Genomic DNA, 12,153 nt, shown 5'->3' with positions numbered 1-12,153 from the left:
AGCTTTCATGCACCGATGGTTACTCTAAATAGTATGAATAACTCTAGTACTGCAATTCAGGTGTTTCTCTCGGGACACCGAAGATCACCGAAATGTCCCGATGGTTTTATGATCAATTAGTTATATATGTTTGTCACCTAAATTGCTATCTTGTAGTATTGGAATAACCATAACACATCTTATGTGTGAAAAAAAGCTGCATGTTTATGTAGTTGGGGAATTTCTAGTTATTCCTTTTCACAATTTAGCTTTTTCACAGTTATTTGGGTAGTCGACCCCCTTTTCTATATATCTATATTGCTTGGTTGTTTTTTTTTAATATAGAAAACATGCCTTGCTAATAAAAATTATTTCCACTTATTTAATGTGATCTTGTAAGTATCAATACGATTTAAAAGAAAAAGCAGTAGTATAAATATATCTATTCAAGATTACGTTCCTAGTTTTTCCATCCCTCATAAATGTTGTTTTTAAGTAATAGAAAGTTTGAGCTTCAAAAGTCAACATAATCGTTGACTTTATACAGAAAATTTTCTAGTTCAATCCATAATTCTATACACATTAGGACATATACAACACGAATACAGTGATTTTTATTAAATACTACAACAAGATCCAAGTTGGTGAATTTATCAGATCAACTGATCGTTTTATCCTTCCGTAAATGCTATTAAACAGGAAGTTGTAACAGCAATGCTGCATCTGCAATATTAAAGAATTATTTGCAACTCCCTTTATTATACATTTGGTATGAGACAACATATAGAGTGTCATTCGGTTAAAAAGAACTCAGTCAACTGATCTATGTTTATGTTACTTTGGAGAAAAGTCCGTTGGTCAAGTAGACTAAGCGTCCATTGAGAGTAATTTGTAAAAAAGGTGCTGTAAATTGGAAGAGTTTTATAATTCTCTGGTATTCATATTGTCACAAATTGTAATGATTTTTCTGTAAGGCTCTGGTTCGACCGAGGTCAACAGAAAAACTCTGAACTTGTGTGCCAGAATACCAAAGGTTTTCTCCACTACACGCTTGGCTCTTGAGAGTCTATAGTTAAATATTTTCTCATGGTGTTTAATTTTTTCTACTAGGAAACGGGTTCATCGAGCGTTTTTACTACCAAATGAATTATCCCCTTCTGTGTGTATATATACTGACTCTCCTCATAAAATTAAAAAAAAAAAACATTTGTATCTGTATTTTTATTGTATTTCATTTTTCATTTACATGTTGTACTGTTAAATCAATCATCCTTAATCAGAACGAGAGTTGTATATGTGAGTGTATGCGAGTGGGAGAGAAAGGCTTTTTATTTTTACTTTATGTGATTACATGCTTGTTATGAGCCCTATGATTAGGAAATAAAATATCTTTATCTTATCTTTATAGCATGGGAAAGGGACGTCATCTCCAGGTATAGAGACTTCTTTTCAGGAAGACTTTCAAGGCCTTCCTTCAGTTTTGACCTATTGTAGATACTGGAGCATCGTTCCTGGAACCATCAGAGCCGACATCAATCAAGTGAAACTTGTAGTGTGCTTCGATCAGGGTCATGAGACCAATGGATAAAAGGCACTTGTACTAGTATGTCATGTATATAGACAGAGCCAGTATTTCAAGCATAGGTGACCGTAACATGCTTTCCATCAAGAAGCACCAAAGCAGTGAGGAAATTATAATTTTTTTCTCAAACTGCTCACAATGGCGATCCACTTATCAGCTGTAGTAGTACACTAGATCACCTCAACCGCAAATTTGACTTTGATAGAATCGCAGACATCATTGACGAAGATAACACGATTTGACCATATTCCCTCACGGTGGCCTTAAAAGGTAACACGAACATAAATCTTAGGAAAGGTTTTATCGAAGTTGCTGCGGGTACCTGAAAACTAAATCGATGGTCATACGATGGATATGTTGCCATGACGAATAGCCCAATATTTTACGGTCGCACCCAAATTTAATATTTCCTCTTCGTTTGTTCCTCTGTTGTCAACTCCGGAACAGTGTGACGCCTGCGTTACAAAAACGCCAAAAAATGTAGTACAGGAATCGATTAAGAAACTGAAACTGTTGTGTGTTGTATATATCTGTGTCATAACATTATATTTGAAGGTGATTTATTGTTGTTTATAACACATTTAACCCAGTTATATTATGTATGTGCCTGTGATTGTCATAGTTATGTTGCTGTATATCATCATATTTGTTTTTTGTTTATTGTTTTGTACAGTCATCAGGCCGTTAGTTTTCTTGTTTGAATTGTTTTACATTTGCATTTTCGGCAATTTATAGCTTGCTATGCAGTGTGAGTTTTGCTCGTTGTTGAAAGACTATGGCCTTATAGTTGCTTAATTATACATCATTTGGTCTATGGTGGAGAGTTGTCTCATTGCCAATCATATCGCATCTTCTTTCCAAGATATACTGGTAGGCAGTAGTGTCCTCCTGATGGACTGTGTTGATTCCTAGCCATGACGGAGTATAACCAATCCTGCCGAAGTCTACCACTCTTTCAGTCAAGAGTGCAATTTTCGTCTTGGTTTGAACTGAGAGTAGTCTCAGGTTTGAAGTTGCCCAGAAGAATTTATTTTCATATATATAGTAAACACCCTAATTTGTTTAATGCGACAAGTGTAATATTATCATCAAAACGCATACAAAAAATGTTTATCTATAAATCAACGATATCAGTACACTTATATAGGTTTTGTATGATTAGTTAATATTTTGTACATGATTTGTACAGGCTTTTTGTATAAATTATCAGTATTTTGACAAACTCCTTCTTTCGCCAGGTGATACACGTACATATATATATCCATACATATATAGATCCATTTTGTTACATCTTGTGATCAATTTTATTTGGCAATCGCCAATGGCAGTCAGCAGGGTTAAAGAACATCAGTTGTTCGACCTGTTAGTCAAATGTGTTTTGTTTAAATGTACTTTTTCACTTTTTTGGTCTTTTGGAAAATGTTGTTTTTAGACCCTTCTACAACGAAATTTGTTTTACATGCACACGTATAAAAATTGCGGTTTTTATCCAACGCAATCATAGGTTTGAACGTAGTTTTCAATTTAGACTCGTTTATATTTTTTCGTTTGGGCTTGTATCATATTTTCCCTCCGGTTTATATGATCCGTTCATCCTTATAGATTCTTAAAATTCAAGAGTCTATCTAAAAATGAGGGAACTTTGATATGGCCTTCCAAATACCGTTTCGATCCCTAACATCACTGAGGAGACATTTATAGTCGAAATCCGGATCTGGTGTACTAAAAAAATATTGACACCGTATGTTTGGCATAACATCGTGGCCACAAGTTAATTTTTTTTCTTTTCTGTTTAGTATTAAATTTATATTTAGATCCATTTTGTTACATCTTGTGATCAATTTTATTTGGCAATCGTCAATGGCAGTCATCAGGGTTAAAGAACATCAGTTGTTCGACCTGTTAGTCAAATGCGTTTTGTTTAAATATACTTTTTCACTTTTTTGGTCTTTTGGAAAATGTTGTTTTTATACCCTTCTACAACGAAATTTGTTTTACATGCACACGTATAAAAATTGCGGTTTTTATCCAACGCAATCATAGGTTTGAACGTAGTTTTCAATTTAGACTCGTTTATATATATATTGTGTTAATTTGTAGGATCCTTTACTATAGATAATTCAGCTGATCTGTAACAATAACATCTCCATGCCTTATATATCATGTAGTGTAGTACGACGCTAGATTAAAACTGACGAGGAAAGGTAACACACGGCCACCGAAAGCTTTATTATTGTGAAGCCCAGGTGGTCGTGTGGTCTAGCGGGACGGCTACAGGCGATTTGGTGTCACGATACCTCAGTAGCATGGGTTCGAATCCCGGCGAGGAAAGCAAATTTTACAGATCTAACATTGTTGGGTTGATGTTTAGGACGAGTTGTATATATATATTTATATATATATATATATATATATATATATAACAAGTCTAAAAGGGTACATCACCAAAAACACAATAAAACGAACAATATGTTAGATATTTCGGATAACAGATATCCTTCCTCGGTAATAGCACGATGACAAATGGATCATGTCAATTCAAATTAAGACTCTATCAAAATCTTGAAATTTATACAATTTAAGCAAACGCTGGAACAATTTTAAAATTCCAAACACGGCGCAAAGACTACAAAGATATGCCAAAATAAAAATAGTTATTTACGATGTGAACTGGCACAACTCTAAATTCCCAAAGGTGGTGATAGTTGACATGTTTAACAACCGCGTGAAAATACAGTCCCAATAAACAGTCCTGACCGATCTAAGCTGGTATAATATTTAAAATATGACAACGGTAGAAAAATTGCAACAGAGACTGCGTATTTAAACACCCCAAATATAGTAATTTGATGATAAGAAAAATGAGTAATAAATTTTTACTAAGGTTAAGTAATAGAACGTGGCTGTGTATTTACACATCCCTGCCAACTGTAATTAAAACTAGTATAATTTAAAAAATCATGAAAAGTGTAAGAGTCAAGTACGGAAGCCGGAGTTACTGGACACAAGTGATGGCAGAAAATTAGTGATGGTAGGGAAAATGCTGAGCTTTCTTATCCAAAAACTTTCCCGAGCAAGTCTGTCGGCCTTTGACCAATCCTCGTTGTGATCTATGATGGTGATGGTAAGTTTGTTTTAGATCAGCTTGGGCGTGCCCATGTGATCTTAAATGACGACTTACGGGGAGGTCGGGCTTGCAGGTGTAGTCTCTACGATGACCATTCATGCGTTTGATGAATGGTTGTTCTGTCTCGCCAACATACTGCATGCCACATCGACACTGAAGAACGTATACAACATTCTGGGTTTTGCAAGTTACATTACAAAATATTGTGTACACAGACCCAGTGGAGTGGCAAGTAAATGTTTGAGTATTCAGTATTTGCTGGCAAGTCAGACTTCGTTTGTTACCACATGACTTGCAACATCCTGTAGTTGAACAGGTTTTATTAGAGGAGACGGCAGCTTTCACAAATAAGTCTTTTAGACTTGCTGGTCTCCGAAAAGTTAAGACAGGAGGATCGGGAAAGATTTTGGATAATTTTGGGTGATTGGCAATACTTTGCCAATTGGCACGGATCAAACGTGAAAGGTTAGTAAAGGCGGGATTGTATGTTAAAACAAATGGAACTATTTTGCTGCGCCTCTTCTTTTTGTACTGTAACAGGTCATTGCGGCTGTTATTGTTAGCACGCGCAAACCCCTTATCTATGTCCCATTTCTTATAACCTCGTTTTGTCAAAAATCCGCGAAGTTTCTGTAACCGCTGAGTGACAGCCTCCTCAGAGGAGCAAATCAGCTTTACTCTTGAGAGCGTGACTGTACGGGATACTTTTTGTACAGTGTTTTGGGTGACAGCTTTGGGGAGAAAGGTACTGATGTTTATCTGTAGGTCTACAGTAGAGGTCTGTTGATATGACACCGTCCTTTATAGATGTACTTGTGTCTAAAAAAGATATCTTAGAGTCGGATATTTCATATGTAAATTTAATTGACTGGTGGGCGTTGTTTGCATGTCTGATAAAAGCATCCTATTTTTGTTGGGATTCAATCCATTTCATGTCAACATCATCGATGAAACGGAACCAAGACAGAGGTTTGGATAAAGATGTTGAAATAATTTGTTTCTCTAATTTGCCCATTTCTACATGAGATCTTAAATGAAAGTCTACAAATTCCGAGATTTTCTCAGTCGGGTGGCCGTTAGCGGATACAGGGTCTACCAGGGTTGTTAACCTTGTGTATTTTAGGAAGAAGATACAATAGACCAAGCTTGGCGTTCTCTGGTTTTAAATATCCAATTGTATCCTCATCTATGTGACCGTCATTGTGCATGGTTTGTATGGTAGCAATAAACAGTTAGGAAAAAATACTAAAATTTGCCCTTATGAATTTTACCATCCCCTTTTCATTGCTTTCTTGCAATATCAAGCTTACTGTTTGTGTCATATATGGGCATATATATGTAATCAGAATCTTCCATAGATTTTATATCCAGTATATAAAATGGTAAAATATAATTTCTCTTTGATGTATCCATGGCAAGTTATTCAAGAGGCAGAACGTCAACTCTCTGATGAGAGATTTTATAAGAAATTGGACTCTGACCCCACCCCTCAGTTCAACAAAGAGATCACCACAAACCTGAAAAACATGTGTGAACAGGGACATATTGATGGACATTGATGAAGACACATTTAAATATCTAAAACCTGAAAAATCAATGCCCGGGCGTGTCCATCTTCTGCCCAAAATACATAGTCAATAATCCAGGTAGACCAATTGTTTCTGCCAATGACCACCCTACAGAGAAAATATCAGAATTTATTGGCTTTTATCTGAGATCACATGTAGAAAATTTACCATCCTATATTCAAGACACAACACACTATCTTAAGAAAATGGAATCTCTGAACCCTCTCCCACCTGAAACGATCCTTGTCTCGCTTGATGCTACCTCCCTCTATACTAACATCCCCCATGACGATGGTATTGAAGCCTGTAGGGAAATCTGGAACTCTCGTAACACCTTATATATATATATGTTTTTCTTCCGTAGTAAACCAAACAAGTGTTCTTGTTTTACAAAATTCTGAGAACTTGTAAACAAAATATGCTGTATATGTACTAGTATTCATGATACTCGACTTCGTCTCGTGAGGTTATTGCCGGGGGTTGCAACAAAAGCTATGAGGGTCTGGATGGGGGGGGGGGGGTGTCTGTTATTAAACATTTAATTTTCACCCCTTTTTTCTCTATTCTTCAAAAAATTAAACCCTTTTTTCTCTCATCTTCAAAAAATTAACCCCTTTTTCTCTAATGTTCATTTTTGTGCCCGTTATTCTCAGTCTAATCTTCATTTTTAAGGGCATTATGCTTTAATCATTTAACCCCATCCACAACCTCAGCTATTGTATAATTTACGAAACACCACATAACTATCCAAAAGATATGACATTACGAATGTCTCTGTTCTTATAATTCATCATATGTATGACTAAATTTTGTATATACACATATTTTTAAATATATGGTGAAATAATGAACCCTTGAACAAATATTCAAATATTGCAAAATGGATATCAAAGTAATGCTTCCGACTATGTTTCATTATTTCACAATATATATCCTTTATGTACCCCTTAAGGTCCTTTCGCAATAATAAACCCTATTTAACCTTATGACGTGGTGATATTCAGATAAGCGCATGCGTGTTCTTGTCTTGTCATTAACATCCGTCAAGGCAAAGGAGCAGCAACAATGAAGTACCTGGAGGTTGCAGTCGTTATCTTTATTTGTATTTCTTGTTACATCGATGTTGGTAAGTTGCATTTCAATTATTCAATCATACTCAAAAATGCTTTGAATTGAATCAATATTTTGAGGAACGATTAGGACGCCATATGATACATTCAAGGTGAATATTGTTGGTACAAAATGTCCTTGGAGACTTTTTACCTTTACAAAGGACACATTTACTGTTTTATAGGGGTCACCTTGTTAATGACGTACTGGTTTAACCTTTGAAAACCAGAATCGAACATCACTTTAATATCAAACAATAAGTTAACCATACGTATAAAGTATGCGATCAATAGTAATCTTTGCATACTATCATCTTATAAGACTATTTTTAGAGTTGGGTTCCTTTAATGAAACGCAACTCTTCTATAAGACTTAAGACTTGCTCCCAATGGGTTGGGAAACCCCCAAAACGAGAAACTTTTCTACACAAGGGGGCATTTTGCTTTTGTAGAAAAGAAAACTTTATTATACCCTTTTGTACATGTACTTGAAATGGTTTTTACAAAAGAAAATATGTTTTAGCCTAGTTTTAGCACTTGAAATGTACCCCTCATAAAATGGATAGTCATAACACTTAATAATGTCAATTCTACAAAAATTATATGTACAGTTTGTATTTTAGCCTCTGACATCAGTATCATTGTATATGTAGATAGTGACATAAATATTATTTTATATAGAATTAGAAAATAGAAAAAAACATACTTTATTCTAAATTAAAGGGGGTATCATGAGATTATAATATTACACATATTAAGCAATTACAAAATATCAGAATGTTTTTGATGAAGGCAAATGACTACATTCCTTTCAAACCTTGAAATAACCTTTCACACTATAAAAAGTAAATTTAAGGGGCAGTTAAGAGAAGGTATTTTCTATATTTTTATAAATGTGGACTTTTGTAAATAAATTATTATAATTTAAAAAAAAATCATACAGGGTATTAACTATTTAAGTGTCATTTTACTTGGTCAGCTCATCATTTGCATAATTTCTTTACAAGCTTGCTGGTTTTATAAAACTTGATGTAATGTTATGTAATAGTTATTGTCCATTTATGTCGAGGTGCTGTTTGTTTACAGTAGGTTTTAATGATTTATTGTGTTGTGACAATTGTTTTATAATAGCCTTAGGTTCATGATGTAATATTATATAATACATTTTGATATTAAGATAAGCTATTGATTGTGATTAAATAAATTATCTGGTTCTTATATTCCTACTTACATGTATAGATAAACCTATGGGAAAGGGTATTTAGCTATCAAATTTCATCATGTTTACGACAATGACCTGTATTTCAACAATATATAACTGTATTAATAGTTATCATTGTTATATCATGTATAAATGTATATATAGACAAATAGAAATGGACTAAAAATATAACAAGTCAAAGCCACTAACAATACCATAATTAACCCGAATAATTCAGTCGTTATATTCCGCTTACTACATTAACGCCTGAATGCATAGACAATGAAAAATCTTCAATCAACCATTCGGAATTAGCTCGGGATTTACCCATCTCGATAAAATTGAGCTAATTGCTGATTGGTCACCTCTTCTACAGGGCACCAATCAAAATCCAGGATTCGTGAAGAGTTTTTATCGTGTAAGGAATTCAGGCCCTCGCAAGTAGGAGAGATCGATTACGGGGAGGGACTGAATTATTCGGGTTATACCATAGTCAGAAGAAAGTTTTAGAAACCAAACTTAAGCCATGATATTAAAAACCATATAATTTTATTATAAATAGATAAACTATCAGAACAAAGTTTCCTTATGTAAAGACGGATGATCAAGTATGTCAATGATTTCACTTCTGTTCTATTTAACAAAAAGCATTATGTCTATGAATTCTAAACCAGTGATCTTGAAGGATATTTTCCCTATGGGCCCAGCCTGGTACTGTTGCCTTGTTCATGATATGTTTTTTTTACAATAACTTTGGGTCTTCGTCGATACCATTATTATTTCAGACGTTCCATATTAGAGGATGTTTTTGGCATTTCCCTCTGCACTTCTTAGATATAGGAAGATGTGGTGTGAGTGCCAATGAGTCAACTCTCCATCCAAATAACAATTTAAAAAAAAGTAAACCATTATAGATCAATGTACGGCCTTCAACACAGAGCCTTGGCTCACACCAAACAACAAGCTATAAAGGGCCCCAAAATTACTAGTGTAAAATCATTCAAACAGGGAAAACCAACGGTCTGATCTATATACAATAAAAAACCGAGAAACGAGAAACACATATAAATTACATAAATAAACGACAACTACTGTACATGAGATTCCTGACTTGGGACAGGTGCAAACATTTGCAGCGGGATTAACCGTTTTAATGGATCCAAACCTTCTCCCTTTTTCTGAAACAAAAGCATAACATCACAACATAGAAAAACACACACGGTAAAATGTATTATTATTATTTCATCACGATGACAAGAATAACTGTAGAGAGTAATGTTAATTGATAAGACACAACAATTCCCTGAAGGCATGTTTACAAAATGTCAAAACGAGCCAAAGACCAAAAACATTGACAAGGACAGTTAAGCATCTTTTATGGAGACAAATACTATTTTCATAAAAAGGCTTATGGGTTTTCCAATCAAAATAATAGCAAGCTTACTTAAAAGATTATGATTAGAGAAAACTTTCGTCTGTGCTAGCTAATTTTCACAAATGTAAAGTTGTTCATATTTTTTCTATCATGAGTGATGGTTAATTACGTTTTTTGGGTAATTAGATAAAGCATGTTGCTATTATTACCATAGGAAAACACCATAGACGTCTGAAAAATATATAGGTGCTCCTATCATTGGAGTAAACACTACACAGTTGTGTACACACACATGGCAGCACGATACACCATCTGAAATCCATTTGACTATATCTCAATGTTTTAAAACGAAGTGAAAAAATGCAATTAATTACACAGAAAAGCAAAGTGATAGAAGAAATGGAAAATTCCTGACCATCAAGTTCCTACTAGCTTGTGTCTGGCTAAGCAGAATAAATGTAATGAATTTCTCAATGAATATGATATACAAATTTCTCATTTATTCATTTTTATTTTCAGGTGAATCCATAAAATGTCATGTATGCAATTCATTTAAAGAACAGCAGTGTGGAGATGAATTTCCAAAAGATAACACCAATTTTGTGAAAGATTGTCCAGCTAATTATACCATGTGTAGGAAGATCGTCCAAAATGGTAAATATTTTATGTAGTTTAAAGCAAATATCTTGTATTCAAGACATTTCATTTGATGTAACAAATTTATTATTCAGATCAATAATTTGTGTCAAATGTTCGTAATCTATACATTCTTTATTATTTGGGTAAGTATCACTGTGTGTCTAGTGTTAAAAAATATATATATTTGGTATACTTGTTTTACATGCACACGTATACAAATTGCGGTTTTTTTATCCAAAGCAATCATAGGTTTGAACATAGTTTTCAATTTAGACTCGTTTATATTTGGTATACTTGTATATATTTATTAAAAAACTTCCTAGAATTACAATACATTATTATAATTTGAGTTTGAAATCGTGACCTTTTAGCCTTAATACTGAGGAAAATTGATAAAACTTGGAACTACATTTTGAAACCTTGACTATAACAGGGTAAAAAATTGTCATTACAATTTAGTTTAAAATTGATCCTTTTCATTTACCAATTACCGTATTGAACAAGTTAGAAGTTAGTGCTAATATATAACTTGTTATTTAGCTACAAGAAATTCATCAGAAAAACAAGATAAACCCATTTCAATTTGGAATCCTGCGTAATGTCAAAATCTCAAAGGAAGTGGTTCTTATTGTTATTTTTTTGTCCCTAACCATGTGCCACAAGAATCTTTCAAAACAAAAGGCAAATACCATCATAGATTTGTTTAAATAACTATACAATGTATTTATTCTTGTTGTCATTGATAAATAATCATACATATATATATTACTTGCAAGGGAAAAAAAGTAGTTAACAAATTGTAAATTATTTTATTTTTTTTCTAGTGTATTATGGAGATGACTGGAATGTTCGTTACATTAGAGAATGTGCTATGACAGGAGAAGTAGAAGATACTTGTAGAGAAAGAACAGGAACCTACAAGGTCAAGGTTAAATACTGTCATTGTGGTAACCCAGAATGTAATGGAGTAACACAAAACAAGATCAACTTTATGGCAGCTCTGATCCCCTTGTTTGTTGCAGCTCTGTTTACATTCAAGAAGTTATGATGAAAATGACTTTTAAAAAACTTATAAACCACGGGTACTTCATTGACTGTTAAATATCTATGCAATACCACTCCCTGTCACATCGGTTAAAGATCTAGTAAGAGTGTAAACTCTTGATGTGACAGGAGATGGTTTTATGGAAAGAAGAGGAGGTCATGATGAAACAAGAAATGCATAGTTTGATCAGAATTCACAAGTTTGTGTGATAAGTTGAGAGTTGATGAGAGAATGGAACATATGTGATTACTGTTCATACAATTTTATGTCTGTAAACAATAAAACAAGCAATGATATTTTTTGTACTGATAAAAAAAGGAACCAATGCTTAACATTTTAACATCTGAAATGAACAAAAAAATGGTGCAAGAATAATCTATGCTTGTTTTACTGATTTTAATGCTACTTTTATTTTGTATTTTTATTACATATCCATTATTCACTGCTGTAGAATATTTTAATGAAAATAGTCATTTGTGAAAAAGGAACCAGTGCTTAACAAAATCAACATCTAACATATAACAATAA

The 12,153-nt window shown here is 33.6% G+C and overlaps 1 protein-coding gene across 1 annotated transcript; it reads left to right on the top strand.

Moving 5' to 3' along the window:
* Positions 1 to 7,231: 7,231 nt before the first annotated feature.
* Positions 7,232 to 12,153, top strand: LOC143045772 (UPAR/Ly6 domain-containing protein crok-like). Its single transcript, XM_076218506.1, has 3 exons — positions 7,232 to 7,382; positions 10,461 to 10,595; positions 11,405 to 12,153. The coding sequence occupies exons 1-3, from the start codon at positions 7,322 to 7,324 to the stop codon at positions 11,626 to 11,628; spliced, it is 420 nt and encodes a 139-aa protein (XP_076074621.1). The 5' UTR covers positions 7,232 to 7,321; the 3' UTR covers positions 11,629 to 12,153.

The sequence above is a fragment of the Mytilus galloprovincialis genome, chromosome 9 (genome assembly GCF_965363235.1).
Source record: "Mytilus galloprovincialis chromosome 9, xbMytGall1.hap1.1, whole genome shotgun sequence".
Lineage (NCBI taxonomy): Eukaryota > Metazoa > Mollusca > Bivalvia > Mytilida > Mytilidae > Mytilus > Mytilus galloprovincialis.
Note: the sequence above shows the minus strand (reverse complement) of the source record. Positions and strands in the feature narration are given on the sequence as shown.

Coding starts and splice junctions, on each gene's coding strand:
- LOC143045772 (XM_076218506.1), top strand. CDS start 7,322: ATGAAGTACCTGGAGGTTGCAGTCGTTATCTTTATTTGTATTTCTTGT. Junction 7,383..10,460: donor TTCTTGTTACATCGATGTTG/GTAAGTTGCATT, acceptor TTTTATTTTCAG/GTGAATCCATAAAATGTCAT. Junction 10,596..11,404: donor TAGGAAGATCGTCCAAAATG/GTAAATATTTTA, acceptor TTTTTTTTCTAG/TGTATTATGGAGATGACTGG.